The 17,420-nt window shown below is 42.8% G+C and overlaps 1 protein-coding gene across 4 annotated transcripts in view; it reads right to left on the bottom strand.

Annotated features, from left to right (window-relative positions):
* Positions 1–412, bottom strand: part of RPS6KC1 (ribosomal protein S6 kinase C1) — a 203,184-nt gene extending 202,772 nt beyond the window's left edge. For all 4 annotated transcript variants that reach the window (XM_055419061.2, XM_055419062.2, XM_055419063.2 and 1 more), the window contains exon 1: positions 191–412. In XM_055419061.2, the coding sequence (XP_055275036.2) occupies positions 191–295 (105 nt within the window). In that variant the 5' untranslated portion in view covers positions 296–412. The remainder of the gene's footprint in view (positions 1–190) is intronic.
* Between the last annotated feature and the right edge of the window lie 17,008 nt (positions 413–17,420).

The following is a 17,420-nucleotide window of genomic DNA, read 5'->3' as shown; positions in this document are numbered from 1 at the left end:
TACTGAGACCATTTCCAGCGCGGTTCGGGAATTCCCACGCTCTGCCCCTATCGCATCCTTTCCAAGTCCCCACGTCGGGCGCCTGTCCCGGCACCAGGCGCAACCTGGCATCCGGCATCCCCACACCGGGGTCCTCGCCTGTCTCGCGCCCCTGGTCAGACTGCGACCCCCGCCCGGCAACCGCACTCACCCGGGCGGTGACCTTATACACCGTGTAGCCCCTCGGGTGTCGCTGGGGCTCGGTGACAGTGTAGAATCGGGCCAGATCGGCACTCCGCTCGCGGGGAGAGGTCATCCTCCCGCCGCCTCTGCCGCCGCCGCCTGCCGGGGATCATCAGTGCAAGCCGGCGCCGCCGCTGTTCTCCGAAGCGGCGGCCAGGCGGCGAGGGGGCGGTGGCTCTTCGGCGGCGCCTCCGCCGCGGGGCTCTGCTTCCGGGGTCGCGGGAAAGCTTCCGGGTCAGACCCGGGCTCCAGTCCTGGGAGGGAGACTCCACTTTAGACCCCGACTCCCATCGCCGGCCAGAGCCTGGCAAGTGCGCGAGGATCAGGCACCGGCACCGCCGACGAGGAGATGGAGGTGTCTTCTTTCCTTCCCTGTTGGCGGCCCATTGGTTTAAATGCCCAAAACCCCTGAACACTTATTTCACGACAAACCCGGTCCATCTGTGCACCTGTGTTTCAGTTCAGTTCATTTCTGTAGCTCAGTCGTGTCAGACTCTCTGCGACCCCATGAATCACAGCACACCAGGCCTCCCTGTCCATCACCAACTCCCGGAGTTCACTCAAACTCATGTCCACAGAGTCGGTGATGCCATCCAGCCATCTCATTCTCTGTCGTCCCCTTCTCCTCCTGCCCGCAATCCCTCCCAGCATCAGAGTCTTTTCCAGTGAGTCAACTTGTTGCATGAGGTGGCCAAAGTATTTGAGTTTCAGCTTTAGCATCAGTCCTTCCAATGAACACCCAGGATTGATCTCCTTTAGAATGGACTGGTTGGATCTCCTTGCAGTCCGAGGGACTCTCAAGAGTCTTCTCCAGCACCACAGTTCAAAGGCATCAATTCTTCGGCGATCAGCTTTCTTCCCAGTCCAACTCTCACATCCATACATGACCACTGGAAAAACCATAGCCTTGACTAGACGGACCTTTGTTGGCAAAGTAATGTCTCTGCTTTTTAATATATTATCAAGGTTGGTCATAACTTTCCTTCCAAGGAGTAAGCGTCTTTTAATTTCGTAGCTGCAATCAGCATCTGCAGTGATTTTGGAGCCCAAAAAAATAAAGTCTGACACTGTTTCCACTGTTTTCCCATCTATTTCCCATGAAGTGATGGGACCAGATGCCATGATCTTTGTTTTCTGAATGTGTTTATACCACCACAAAGTGAAAGTGAAGTTGCTCAGTTGTGTCCGACTCTTCACGACCCCATGGACTGTAACCTACCAGGTTCCTCTGCCCATGGGATTTTCCAGGCAAGAGCACTGGAGTGGGTAGCCATTTCCTTCTCCAGGTGATCTCCCCAAACCCACGTCTCCCACATTGAACCCACGTCTCCCACATTGTGGGCAGACACTTTACCATCTGAGCCACCAGGGAAGCCACAAAGTGAAAGTCACTCAGTGTCCTGATTCTGCGACCTCAAGGACTGTGCAGTCCATGGAATTCTCCATGCCAGAATATTGGAGTGGGTAATCTTTCCCTTTGCCAGGGGATCTTCCCAACCCAGGGATCAAACCCAGGTCTCCTACATTGCAGGCAGAGTTATTACCAGCTGAGCCACAGCAAGCCTCCCAAATTAAAAAAAATAAAAAAGTTGCCTGTCTTAAGCGTTTTATAAGAATTAAGCTTCAACCTACTGCAGTGTGCTCACTGACAGTACCCAGAGGGGAGTTCAAACTAGGGGAAATTAACACGCATTCCCTGCTTTGAGTATACTAACCCTTAGGTAGTTAAGTTGCATATCTAAGGGAAATTTCATAGATGTCGTGGTCTGGGCGTGGGTTGGAAAAGAGTTTCCAGGCATGAGACAGAGTGAGAGGGAAAATAAAGTTTATTAGAGTGGGAGATGCTGTTAGAGTAGCAGGCTTGCTCAAGGGAGAACCGACGTTGAATGGGGGGTCCTTAGTCCACTTTTATGCCCAGGGTACAGGAGTGGGATGGGGTCTTGCAGTCATATGCTGATTGGATGAGGCATGTATACTGGGCTGGGAAAGAGTAGAGCAAATATCTTCTCTCTATGGGATAGGAGGGAAGACAGATTATGCTGTTCCATTAATAAATACTGTGTATATAATATACACAGTATATAGTATATAATATATACTGTTCCATGGGGGAGGGAAGGACGATAAGCGTCTGGTTTTTCTGTTCCTGTACTCCAAGACCCTCCTTGGTTTTATCTGCTCTTTCGTCCTTGGGTCACCACATTCCTCCCTCTATTTGTAGGGCCAATTCTTTGGCCTCTTTTGATACCCTGCTCATGTCTACCTACCTACCTATTTCACTTCTTAGGCACTTGGGAACCCAGTCTCAAATGAAAAGGGGCGATGACTGCTCCGGCTTCTTCAGGCTGTACAGGGGTGTAGTGGAGCTCTGGGTTCCTTTTGCCTGCTCTCTGTCAGGGTGCATTTACGGAGGGAGATGAAAGTCCATGGAGTGATAAGGCAGCTTGTCTGGGTGTTGGCCAGGGAACATTCTTGTCATACTACCACTTGGAGATGTGTTGTATTCTAGAAGAAACAAACTTAACAAGAAAGTTAAAGGTACATGGCCCAAAGATTAATAGAAGTAGAAAAGCTGCTGAGGAGCTAGCCAGGAGAATCAGGACTAGACATTGGTTTGTGACATTAGTGTTTCTCTAGGTATGAGAAGATGCAAGAATTTGGGCTCATAAAATCTTTACTTGAAAACATCTGACTATCTGAAGGCCAGTTCTTGTGGGGTTTTCCCAAGCACAGAGTGCCTTATTTCTGAACTCCTTTCAGGGAATGTTGAAGGTCAGCAGCTTGCAGTGGTCACGATGTAATCCTTGCAGAGGCAGCTGGCAAGTGCCAACTTTCAGTCAGCAGGGTCCCTTCATAGCCACATATTTGACCATACTTTGGGGGCATTTCATGGCCATTGTGTCCCACGGTGCTGGGAAGACTCATTCCCAGGTCTAATGAAGATTCCATTAACAGGCCTCCAGTGTGCTGTTATTGGACCAGGCCTTGCAAGTAGCAAAAGTCTCTGGACCATGCCTGTCTTACTAGCCTCTTGGTCCTGGAAAATATTCCCTCTTGTTGCTTCTTCCCATATCTTGAGTTACATTATTACAATCACTAATCTCATATGGAACTGCATATCAGCATTTCATCACAGGCTCAGTTACACATTTGGTGATATAAGAAACAATCTTCTGAAACAAGGGACATAGAAAATAATATACCTATAGTTAGCAGTTATAAGTAAAGTCATAAGTCAGTCAGACAGGATCATATAAGTCACTGTGAAATAATATATTCACTTAGGCAAAGTAACAAAGATTTCAAAGGTAAACATAGAACAGATCACTTCAGAGGTAAAGAAACTTAAAATCCATTATCAAAGGCAGTTCAACATCTCAAGAAAACTTGTATTTATGCATAAAACTCTTCCCTTGGAGTGCACTTTCCATCAAACCTTCTTAACAATTTCTGTACCCATTACTTTGTTCTCCCATCCTGAAACAGCCACCTGTAAGTCAGATTTACTTCCTTTTCCCTTCATAAAATGTAATTTCATTCCTCATCCCTTCTTTACTGAAAATACACATCGTACTTTCCTTAAGCAACCACGAACTGTCCTTTATATTAGCATTCTATAGATTGGTGAACATAAATACCAGTGACAGTTTCTAAAAAAATTCTAGAGAACATCTTAGGATGGCGTCTAACATTATTCATTAATAGTCCAAAATCTCTAGTTTCTCTGTAAGAGGAAGTTAGTGTTCAGTAATGAATGTTTCAGAATCTTATTTTATTTGAAAATGATCTAGCTATTCAATAAATCAGTCACTTAGTTTAGCACAACCCTAGAAATTCAGGGTTACCAAAATCTAGAGAGACTGTTTTAGAGAGACATTTTTAAAGTATAATGATTCTTAATAGTTTATCTAAAAGCTCCTATCTCATTTACTGTTTTTTGAAGTTTCTTCACTTGAGGTACTTTCCTTGCTGGCAAACTTGTAACAGATATAACAGTATAACAATATTTAACTTATAATAAACCTGCTGCTGCTGCTGCTAAGTCACTTCAGTTGTGTCTGACTCTGTGTGACCCCATAGATGGAAGCCCACCAGGCTCCCCCTTCCCTGGGATTTTCTAGGCAAGAGTACTGGAGTGGCTTGCCATCTCCTTCTCCGTAGGCACAATGAAAATATGCTTAGTGTTAATGACTCTTAGACATGTCTATATTAGATTAGCAAACAAACATTAATACTAGATATTTAATATTGATTATTTCCCAGTTCATGTGAATCTGAAATTCATTTAGGTTAATTTCTCTTGTATTTAGAATTGTCTGATTTGTAAGCGCTTACTTTTCTTTCAGTTCAGTTCAGTCGCTCAGTCGTGTCTGACTCTTTGCGACCCCATGAATCACAGCATGCCAGGCCTCCCTGTCTATCACCAACTCCTGGAGTTCACTCAAACTCATGTCCATCGAGTTGGTGATGCCATCCAGCCATCTTTAGGCCAATTAAATTAGAACTCATTTATAGCTTCAGCAGTATTTAAAAAAAAAAAGACACACACTGAGACATACATAAATCCAGACAGACAGAAATCTCATAGTTTGCTTCTTGAGATTTAAAATGTCTCTTTGACCCTCCCCCCTTTTTTTCTTTGCCTGAAATTCCAATTTGCCCAAGGCTGAGGTTTCAGGCAAAGTGGGCTGTGTATTTCAAGGACATGAAAGAATTAACCTCAAGCTTTTCCCTCGGCAGGCCTTTTAACAAGTTAGTTGTTTTTAACTGCATATGCAAAAAGAACTGGTTTTGCAGTTTCCAAGAAAAAAAATTCATTTTAACCAGTTTTCTCCAGAATCTAAAGAAAATCATGGCCATCGTGTGTCAAAAAGTCATCTTTCCTTTCCGTCGTCATAGTTTTATAGCTAAAATATAGACCAACTAGTGCTCAAATTGACTCTGATATCAGGGCCAGATCAGCTGATGAAAATCTTGGATTGTCGTTTTGGTGGGAAGTGAGGTCTTTGTCCCATCAGAAGAATCTGAAGGGCTAAAGGAATTTGCAGGAGTGGGGAAGTGTGGTCCTTTCCCACCCTGAGAAACAGGAGTAGTTAGAAGGGAATTCTTTAGGATGTTCAGGAGTGGGGGAAATTTGGTTCCTTCTCCACCTGAGAGAGAAGAAGGCAACGGCAACCCACTCCAGTACTCTTGCCTAGAAAAATCCCATGGACAGAGGAGCCTGGTAGGCTGCAGTCCGTGGGGTTATGAAGAGTCGGACACGACTGAGCAACTTCACTTTCACTTGTCACTTTCATGCATTGGAGGAGGAAATGGCACCCCACTCCAGTGTTCTTGCCTGGAGAATCCCAGGGACGGGGGAGCCTGGTGGGCTGCCATCTATGGGTCGCACAGAGTCGGACACAACTGAAGCGACTTAGCAGTAGCCACCTGAGAGATAAACATATTTAGAAGGGGATTCTTTAGAATGTTAAGAGAGTTTTTGATTCTTCAGGCTTTTGAATATAGGAGAAAGACCTGGATGAAAGGGAACCTCAGAATCCTTTCCTAGAGGTCATGTGGATACGGAAGTTCAAGTAGGGGTTGTCTAGGAAATCTGATGGAGAGAGACAGACGGGGCAGGAGCTAGGGAGGCAACAGAAAGACACTTGCAGCCTGAGTCCCTCAAGTCCGGATTCTGACTGAGGGCCATGAAAGCAACATCTAGGCTCTTGTAAGTCAGTCTGGAGCAAAAGGGAAAGAAGTGAAAGTGACAGGGAAGAAGGCTGAGGAATCCGCCTTACAGTCCTATCGGAGAGGCGGTGGCCGGGGGACGATGGGCTCTGTTTTGCTTCAGCCACGATGTGCCTGACTTGGTGCATGGAAGTTGTCTTGCTGGGGGCGGATGCTCTTGTGTCCTGATCCGTTCTGTGTCCCCCTTATCAATGTAGCAGGAGCCCTAACGGCTTTTAAGTGCCTGACCCGGGCCAGCACAATATCAGTTGGCTTAGTCCTCAGTTGGAAAGAAGACAAAGAAGAGACCCTCACCCATTTGGGCAGCAGCTACTGGGGCGCTGTGAGCACTGGGGCCTTGGGAACACACCAGAGGGTAACCCTGGCCAGAGTTCCTCAGTTGCTTCAGCAGCACTTGCCTGTTTGCAGAGGGCCCCTATGAAAAAGAAGAGGCAAGGAGGTGGAGGAAGAGACCCCCAAGGTCCCCGTACTGGCCACCAAAAATGTCATGGTCCGGGCACGGGTTGGAAAAGAATTTCCAGACGTGGGACCAAATGAGAGGGAAATAAAGTTTATTAGAGTGGGAGATGCTGTTAGAACAGCGGGCCTGCTCAAGGGAGAACCGATGTTGAATGGGGGTCCTTAGTCCATTTTTATACCCAGGGTACAGGAGTGGGATAGGGGTCTTGCAGGTCATTCGCTGATTGGATGAGACACATATACTGGGTGGAGAAAGAATAGGGCAAATACCTTCTCCCTATGGGATAGGAGGTGGGGACAGGTTATACTGTTCCATTAATAGTTACAACACGGGGGAGGGAGGGACGACAAGTCTGGATTTTTGTTCCTGCATTCCAAGACCCTCCTTGGTTTTATCTGCTCTTTTGTCCTTGGATCACCACAATAGATTCTTACATCTTCCACAGATGGAAAAGCATTAAAATCATATTAACTGTGATGGCTTTTCAGTAACCAGCAGTAATGTTTCACTACTTCATGTTTTTCCCAGCAAAAAAAGACAAAAAAGAATCATATAAAACCTGTCTCCTCCCTTACCTCTTTGGAGCAGTCTCTTAGCTATCTGAGAGGCTATCTCTTGGGCTGTTGTTCTCAAAGTGGCCCCTGAATAAAACTGAAACTCATTGTTCTCACACTGTGCATGTTTTTTATTTAACACAACCTATTTCAATTTTAAAATTCATCCATTCATACTGTAAAGCTGGAACCTGTGTCTACTACAAAGATGAGTTCCTATTTAAATTCGTCACTACCCATAGCTTGATTCCTCTACTGTCCTTCATCAAGGTTTTCTCATTCCCCACAACATTCGTTCCAAATGGTTGCAGTTCTCCTCGACACTGTATTCCTCTTCACCTTGCCTTTTTACCTGTTGGCCCCTCCTTCTTTACAGAGGGGGGAAAAGTACTTAGTACCAATCCCTTCATCTTCACACATTTCTGCTTCAATCAGACCTAGACATATCCCTACCTCATTCTCCAGGACTAATCACTCTTCCTGTGCACTGATATCCATCCTCATTAGCAGACCTAAAGACCTTGCTCCATCAGTGACATTCCAACTCTACTTTCTGTACCTTTAATCTCTTCCTTGTCACTGGCTCCTTCTTCTCAGCCTCTGTATGCAAGGTCTTCCCTGTAGTTCAAACAGTAAAGAATCTGCCTGCAACACAGGAGACCTGGGTTCAATCCCTGGGTTAGGAAGATCCTCTGAAGAAGGGAATGGCAGTCCACTCCAGTATTCTTGCCTGGAGAATCCCATGGACAGAGGAACCTGGCGGGCTACAGTCTGTGGGATCGCAAAGAGTTGGACACGACTGAGCGACTAACATTATGTATGCCTAAATCTATCATTTGTTTATTCAACCTGAACTCACCACCTATTATATGTCAGTCATCATGCTAACTAGGCACTGGAGTTACAAAGTCCCTGGATCTCAAGAACCATTTAGGAAGAAAAAGCAAAGAACATTTAAAGTATATTGTTATTAAAATAAATACTATCACAGGTGCACATATGGAGTGCTACAGAACACATCTAATTCTGTTTGGAAGATTACCTAAGGTTTTCTGATACTGGGGAAACTATGGTGAATTTTGAAAGAGAGACAGGAATTGGCCAGGAAGAGAAGAGAGTAAAGGAAACCATTCATGTTCTGGTCTCTCCTGATTTCTTCCCCTGATACTGAGCAGTATCAAGAGAGGGTAGTGGAAAGGGCATGAAAACCAAGGGCAATGAAAACCAAGTTCATGAGGAAGCTATGTTCAAAGAGCTAAAAAAAAAAAAAACAAAACACAAGCGAAAAATGTCCAAACTGCTTAACCAAAACTGGTTCAAGAAGAAAGAGGAAATCTTAATAGACCCATAATGAGTAAAAATACTGAATCAGTAATTTTAAAACTTGAACAAATAAAAAGCCCAGGATCAGATGACTTCACTGGTGAATTCTACCAAATATTTACAGAAAAATTCATGTGAATCTTTTTCAAACTCTTCCCAAAAAAATAGGAAATGAGAAAACAATAACTCATTTTATGAAGCCAGTATTACCTGAATACCAAAGGCAGATGGAGCCACCCCAAAAAAAGAAAATTGCAAATATCCCTTATGAATATATGTAAACATATTCAACTAGGGGGCTTCTCTGGGGGTCCAGCAGTTAAGAATCTACCTGCCAATGCAGGGGAAATGGGTTCAACTCCTAGTTTGGAAAGATCCCACATGCCATAGAGCAACTAAGCCCTAATGCCACAACTACTGAGGCCTGAGTGCCTAGAGCCCGTGCTCTGAAATAAGAGAAGCCACTGAAATAAGACGCGCTCACATTGCAAGGAAGAGCAGCCCTGGATTGCTGCAACCAGAGAAAGCCTACTCAGAGCAGCAAAGACCCATTGCAGCCAAAAACAAAAACAACAACAAAAAATCTTCAACTAAATATTAGCAAATAGAATCCCAGAGTATATTTAAAAAGTTAAATAACTAGACCACATGGGATTTATCCCAAAAATACAAAGTTGGTTCAACATATGAAAATAAATCAGTGTAATATAACATATTAATGAAATAAAGGGGGAAAACACTGGATAATATCAATAAATACCAAAAAAAAGCGTTTAACAATATCAAACACCCTTTTATGCTAAACACAAAGCAAAGAAAGAAGAAAAGGGAACTTCCTCAGCCTGATAAAGGGCACTGAGGAAAAACTCACAATTACTATCATACTCATGGTGAAAGACTAAAAGTTTTCTCCCTAAGATTAGCAACAAGACAAAAATGTACACTCTTTCCACTTTTATTCAGCATTGTACAGAAGTTCTAGACAAAGCAACTAGACAAGAAAAAGAAATAAAAAGCATACAGAAGAGAAAGACAGGAATAAAACTCTTGATTTGCGGGTGACATGATCTCATACATAGAAAATTCTAAACACACATACATGCAATAAAACTATTAGAACTGATAAACAATTTCCATTAAACGGTAGGAATAAGATCAGCACACAAAAATCAATTCTATTTCTATGCATTAACAATGAACAGTCTGAAATTAAAATTAAGAAAATAATTCCATTTACAATACCATTAAAAATAATAAAATATTTGGGAATAAATTTATAAAAGAAATATGACTTGTACACTGAAAACTCTAAAAACATTGTTGAGAGAAATTAAAGCATACATAAATAAACAGTCATCTCCATTCATGGCTTAAAATATGGTTAAGATGGCAATACTCACCAAATTTATCTACTGATCCAATGAACCCCTATTAAAATTCCAAAATTTTTTTTCTTTTTTCAGAAATGGTCAAGCTGATCCTAAAATTCATTTGGAAATGCAAGGGACTCTGAACGGCCAAAATAATCTTGAAAAAAAAAAAGATTCACCTCCTGATTTCAAATTTTACCACAAAGCTACAGTAATCAAGGCAGTGTGGTAGTGGTATAAGGATAAACATATAAATAAATGGCATGAATTGAGAGTTCAGAAATAACTTGATATATTTATAGTCAAGTGATTTTCAACAAGGATCTTAAGATCATTCAATGGCTGAGGAGGGTGGAAGAGGGTGGGGAGGGGTAGCAGACCGTCTTTTCAACAGATAATGCTGCAAAAACTAGATATACACATGCAAAAGAGTGAATTTGGATCCCTACCTAACACCGTATACTAATTTTTTTTTCTAATTAACTCCTGCTCATGGGTCATGGGTCAAAAGAAATGAATCTGATGTTAACGCACATAATTGTTCAGCCTAGCTGCAAGAAATGAGTAAATACTCTATGATTCCATAAAGTTCAAAAAACAATTAAAGCCATTCTGTAGTGATAGACGTCGGGACGGTGGCTCTCCACGGAGGATGGGGATGGTGAGCATGTGAGAAGGACACAGGAAACTCCTCTGGCATGCTGGGAAGGGCCGTGATCTGTTAGTAGTTACATAAGGGCTCCCGGGTGGTGCAGTGGTAAAGAATCCACCTGCCAATCCAGCAGATGCAGGAGACGGATGTTCAACCTGCAAGTTCTATCCCTGGGTCAGGAAGATCCCCAGGAGGAATACTCTAGTATTCTTGCCAGGAAAATCCCATGGACCGAGGAGCCTGGTGGGCTACAGTCCATCTGGGTCACAAAGAGTCAGACACAACTGAACAAGCATACACAAGTATATGTATATAAAAACATTTATCAAACTAAACACTTATGATTTATTTACTTTACTGTGTATATGTTATATACCCCAATCAATAAGCTTATTTCTTCATTTATCTATTTTTGGCTGTGCTCTGCAGCATGTGGGATCTTAGTTCCCCCACAGATTGAACCTGGGCCTCCTGCAGTGGAAGCCGAAGTCTTAACCAATGGACCTCCGGTCAACTCCCCCAATCAGTAAGCTTTTTAAATTTTTAAGAAAATAAAAGTCCTCTGGTCTCCCTAGACACTTCCAATCCACCTTTCATATTCCCATTAAAATCATCCATTTTAAAAGCTATGGCATTAAGTCACTCTTCTGTAAATTCTTCAGTGGGTCTTATTGTCATGATTTCTTTGTCATGGATTTTGGGGATCCATTATGTCTGGTCCTTGCTCACCTCATTTCATTTCTCTGGGTTTCAATCAAATCATTCGCAATATCACACCTCCAGAGCTTCAGACCATCATCTGTTTCTTTAGAAAGTCCCACCACCTCCAACCAGCCTTCAGAAGTCAGCTCACTCAAGGATTAATGAAGTCGTCTTTCACAGCCCAACCTTCTCTTTCAAGGAATAGTAGGTATTTCTTCTTCTTTGCTGCTGCTGCTGCTAAGTCACTTCAGTCATGTCCGACTCTGTGCGACCCCACAGACGGCAGCCCACCAGGCTCCTCCGTCCCCGAGATCCTCCAGGCTGCTTGTTGCTGCTGCTAAGTCGCTTCAGTCGTGTCCGACTCTGTGCGACCCCGTAGACGGCAGCCCACCAGGCTCTGCCGTCCTTGGGATTCTCCAGGCAAGAACACTGGAGTGGGTTGCCATTTCCTCCTCCAGGCTACTGCCTCTCTATTCTTCATCTGTGCTATGCACCTGTCACAGGGTAGTGATATGCTGTGTGGGCTAATTTAGGGCTGAGATGTTTTTATCCCATTATGCTGTGAACTCCTTAAAGGCAGGGGCTGTTCTTATTTTGTATTCATACCCCAGGTAACTGTTGCAGTGGCTAGAAGGAAAGAGCTATTTGCTAACTACATTAACTCCAAGGTTCTAAAGACTTTTTTCCTGCCAATCCAATTAAATATACTGTTATAACTATTTATCTTTTTGCCCAAAATAACTGACTTTTAACTACTGATCTGAGCTTCTGACCAGATGAAATTAAAAAATATACTCATATTAAACTCATATAATATCAGTCAAAAGCAAGCAACTGTGGTTTTGGCAAACCTTTGCTACCTTGTTATAGACTTTTCTTCAATTTCTATTTGGTATTTTTAAATATTATAATAATTCAAAGATTCCCTTAAATTTTTTTGACCTCCAAGATCCTAAACTTCCCAGGTTTAGATAACTATTTATGAACTAAATATTAATTAAAGAGAATAAAGTGATATGTTATCTTACACCTTGATGTTAGCCTTCATGAAAGACACATACTGCTTTCAAATAAATGTTTAGTTTTGGCATGTCAAAGTCAAAATACTTGGTAAAATAAAATATCACATTATTTAGACACACAAAAGACAGTTCCTGTCCTCAAGTGGGAAATGGACAACCATGAAGAACATTTTTGCTCTTTCTTACAGACAGCTTCCTCATGCTCTCCTCTGCTGTTCCATCATTCTCCTCTGTATCTAAGGAACCTCTGCTGAGATCTGCCCTTACTCTTTCATAGCTTCCCAGAAAGATAGCCACAGGAGCCTGCAGACAGACCAGCCCAGGCAGCAAGACCATTTGTCAGAGTTGAGCTCTATTCTGTGATATCCACAAGTGTCTGCACTGTTGAGACCCACAAATCTGCAAAGCTCCCATCCTGGGACTGAGAGATGGGAATAAGAAAGGCTTTGGTGGTAGAGAGCAGAGAAGAGCTAATCTAACTTTTATATCCTGACTGCCAAATCTCTATCATTATACCTCTGCTTTAAAAGCCTGAACATTAAGATGTTCTCAGTGAATTAAGGTTCTTGCTTCATGGCAAAAGAATTTGGAGACAAAGTGATAGGAAAAAGTGGTTTTATTTAGGGAGAAACACACTCTACACAGAGTATGGGCCATCTCAGAAGATGAGAGGTCCTGAAATCTGGCAGGGTTAGTTTTTATGGGCTGGGTAGTTTCATAGGCTAATGAATGGGAGGATTATTCCAATTATTTGGGGAAAGGGCAGAGATTTCCAGGAATTTGGCCACTGGTCACTTTATGACCTTTCATGGTTGGCCTCAGAACTGTCCTGGAGTTCATGGGTGTGTCATTTAACATGCTAAAGTACTACAACTAATGAGGCTCAAGGTCTACTGGAAGTCAAATCTCCCTCTACTTTGGACCTGCTGCTGCTGCTGCTGCTGCTAAGTCACTTCAGTCATGTCCGACTCTGTGCGACCCCATAGATGGAAGCCCACCAGGCTCCCCCGTCCCTGGGATTCTCCAGGCAAGAACACTGGAGTGGGTTGCCATTTCCTTCTCCACACTTTGGACCTAGTTGGTTCTAATCAGTTTGTGTCATGTCCTATGATCGTGTCATTCTTTTAAAGGTTGGGCCCTGTTCCCTTCCCTCCTATTTCATTCCCCTCTCAGAGATTTTACTCCCATAGTCTTATGGGAAACAGAGGGGTAATTATCTGTCTTCTCTAACTGCTTTGTTTCAGACAGTTCTTAATTTAATCAGTTCATTTACAAGTTAGGAAAGAAATGGGGGAAGGCAATGGCAAGCCACTCCAGTACTCTTGCCTAGAAAATCCCATGGATGGAGGAGCCTGGTAGGCTGCAGTCCGTGGGGTCGCTAAGGGTCGGACACGACTGAGCGAGTTCACTTCTACTTTTCACTTTCACATATTGGAGAAGGAAATGGCAACCCACTCCAGTGTTCTTGCCTGGATAATCCCAGGGACGGGGGAGCCTGGTGGGCTTCCGTCTATGGGGTCGCACAGTCAGACACGACTGAAGTGACTTAGCAGCAGCAGCAGCAAGGGCTGAATGCTTTAAAGTGTTCATCAAGGAACACTGCAGAACATATACTCATGAAGACTTCCATCAATTTTCCAGACCAATTTACTGACTATTGGCTATTGTGAGTGAAGTGAAGTGAAGTGAAAGTCACTCAGTCGTGTCCGACTCTTTGTGACCCTATGGACATGGAATTCTCTAGGCCAGAATACTGGAGTGGGTAGCCTTTCCCTTCTTCAGGGGATCTTCCCAACCCAGGGATCGAACCCAGGTCTCCCGCACTGCAGGTGGATTCTTTACCAGCTGAGACACAAGGTAAGCCCAAGAATACTGGAGTGTGTAGCCTATCTCTTCTCCAGCAGATCTTCCCAACCCAGGAATCAAACCAGGGTTTCCTGCATTGCAGGTGGATTCCTTACCACGTGATCTATCAGGGAAGCCCAGCTATTGTGAGACCATTCATCAGATCTGTCCTGCTCCAAATCAAACCTTTAATTTGCCACCGCTCTAGCAGGCTCAAATGCAATTTACACTGGAAATATAAGAAAGAGCATGAAAAAAGTAAAGGTAAGATTTCATAACCATAAAGAGTTAGGAAACCACTGCACCAGGCAACAAAATTCTGCAGGGGAGAGAATTATGTCACCATGACAACCTGAGATATTTTTATTGGGAGAGTTGGTAGGCTATACAGAAGCATTTTCCAAAAATTGGAGTTTAGACTGAAGCATAAGAACATGTGTGGGAGTTGAGAGACACTTCAAATTTGAATTTTCATCTTTATTTTTTTAGCTTTTTCTTGCAATCTACATATTGCCAAATCCTGCTTTATAAGTGCAAAAGGGCAAAAGTAATTTTTATACCCCATACTCATATACAAATGTTTTGTACATATGTATATGACTATGCAACTTCAGGAATTGGAGGGTTTTGTTAACAAAAGATACAAGGTTTCTTGAAGAACAGACATTAATATCAATCAACAGTTCAAATAGATTGTTACATATATTAGCATATCTATCCTTGGCTAAGAAACCTGAGAATATTAGGTGAATACCTCATGTATTGAATCTATACTATATTACTTTATATTTGATTTTATAACATTTTAATTTTCTGTGTTGAATTATTTTGTACTGTTTCCCAAAATGTCTGCATAAAGCTCTGTTATATATGTATTATCTACTTAGTATATGTAGTTTATTTAATCAAGTTTATGTTCAAGTTGTTCTGCACACAAAGTTGATGCAAAATAAACATTTCTGCCTATGTCTCATAACAGATACTTCACAGCTATCATTTTATTTAATCATCACAATATTTCACAAGTGTCATTATCGCCTTTTAGAGATGAGCTAACTATAACCAAAGAGGTGATACATTTGCCCTGTACCACAGGAAGTGTTGTGTCTGTTAAATTGCAGGTCTATTTAACACTCACAAGTCTTCCCATTTCCTGTGCTACACTGAATCTCAATGTCCTCATGATTCTTGAGGCATATATTTTGAATTTATAAAGAAATTGCTTCTGGACATTAGATAGTACAACATATTTGGACTTCCAGCTAAGATACCTTGTAAGTTCTTACACTGAAATATTCTCTGCTCCAACACATAGCAACGAGAGATAAAATATAAATAGAGAAATTAACACAAAAAAACAAAACCAAAAAATAAACAAGTAAACTACCATGCTCAGAACCAATTTAAACCTCTCTGAGGCTCAAAAGCACCAAAGTTGAGGCCTACTGGATCCTCCATCTAAGAATTTTGCTCCTGCTCATTAACATGGACCTAAATGCTGGAGAAGACTCTTGAGAGTCCCTTGGACTGCAAGGAGATCCAACCAGTCCATCCTAAAGGAGATCAGTCCTGGGTGTTCATTGGAAGGACTGATGCTAAAGCTGAAACTGCAATACTTTGGCCACCTCATGCGACGAGTTGACTCACTGGAAAAGACTCTGATGCTGGGAAAGGTTGGGGGCAGGAGGAGAAGGGGACGACCGAGAATGAGATGGCTGGATGGCATCACCGACTCTGTGGACATGAATTTGAGTGAACTCCGGGAGTTGGTGATGGACAGGGAGGCCTGGCATGCTGTGATTCATGGGGTCGCAGAGAGTTGGACACGACTGAGCGACTGAACCGAACTGAACAGAACTGAAAGTCCTCCCATGAAAGGAAAGAAATGAATTCAGTCTCACTGTGGAAACTGGGGGCTTCTTCACCTATGAAAAAAAAAGGTTGAAAAGCGCATCAATGACTGCTTCCAGAGCCATGACTCAAGTGGAGAAAGGTGACAGTTTCATATCCAGGATCTAGTCCACTAGCTCACAGGCTGGACCTGCAGTTTCTTTCTTTTATATATTTTTTATTTACTTTAATTGGAGGTTAATTACTTTACAACATGGTAGTGGTTTTTGCCATACATTGACATGAATCAGCCATGGGTGTGCAGTGTTTACTAACAGCATAATAAGACAAGAATAAAGCCGCAGTACAAGATCTAATTCTGGTCTGGGATTCCACGGAGGGAAATGGAGGCAAATAAGACACAGCTTAGTACTGATTAACTATTCAGTTCAGTTCAGTTCAGTCGCTCAGTCGTGTCCGACTCTTCGTGACCCCATGAATCACAGCACGCCAGGCCTCCCTGTCCATCACCAACTCCCGGAGTTCAGTCAAACTCATGTCCATCGAGTCAGTGATGCCATCCAGCCATCTCATTCTCTGTCATCCCCTTCTCCTCCTGCACCCAATCCCTCCCAGCATCAGACTCTTTTCCAGTGAGTCAACTCGTCGCATGAGGTGGCCAAAGTATAGGAGTTTCACCTTCAACATCAGTCCTTCCAATGAACACCCAAGACTGATCTCCTTTAGGATGGACTGGTTGGATCTCCTTGCAGTCCAAGGGACTCTCAAGAGTCTTCTCCAACACCACAGTTCAAAAGCATCAATTCTTCAGCAATCAGCTTTCTTCACAGTCCAACTCTCACATCCATACACGACCACTGGAAAACCCATAGCCTTAAGTAGACGGATCTTGGTTGGCAAAGTAATGTCTCTGCTTTTTAATATGCTATCTAGGTTGGTCATAACTTTCCTTCCAAGGAGTGTCTTTTGATTTCATGGCTGCAATCAGCATCCACAGTGATTTTGGAGCCCAAAAAAATAGAATGTTTTAAAAAATAAACAACAAACCCCAGATGGACTCACTTTGCTAATCCCTGTATCTCTAAATCAAGACTTAATTCCTAACCTAATGGCAGTTTCAGCCTCTCCCAGGAATGTAATTTTAAACCAGTCAATCTGAAATCACCTGGTCAGCACTGGCAAGGCAGTCTACTCAATAGGACACTTTTGTCCACCAAAGGAAGGTGACCTTCCCTGAAACAACCCATTCTTTTCTAGAAACTACTTTATCTCACCCCTTTCAGCCTCAAAAGCCTTCGATTTTGTACAGCTCTTTGGGGCTTCTCTCTGTTTGATAGGATGCTGCCTGATTCATGAATCATTGAACAAAGCCAATCATATCTTCAAATTTCCTCAGCTGAATTTTGTTTTCAACAACAACAAAGAGCAAAGAAGTTGTTATCAATATGTTAGTGAATGTACTATTAAAAAGCCAACGTTGAGGGCACAAAAATTCAAGAAGTATGAAGTGAAGTGAACTCGCTCAGTCGTGTCTGACTCTTTGCAATCCCATGGTATGTAGCCTGCCAGGCTCTTCCATCCATGGGATTTTTCAGGCAAGAATACTGGAGTGGGTTGTCCTTTCCTTCTCCAAGAAATATGGGCAGCAATGTTTAATGAAAAATTAAAGTCTGCTAAAGTTCTTGT

The sequence above is a fragment of the Moschus berezovskii genome, chromosome 17 (genome assembly GCF_049115385.1).
Source record: "Moschus berezovskii isolate FMDL1 chromosome 17, NW_MosBer_1.0, whole genome shotgun sequence".
Classification (NCBI taxonomy): Eukaryota; Metazoa; Chordata; class Mammalia; order Artiodactyla; family Moschidae; genus Moschus; species Moschus berezovskii.
Note: the sequence above shows the minus strand (reverse complement) of the source record. Positions and strands in the feature narration are given on the sequence as shown.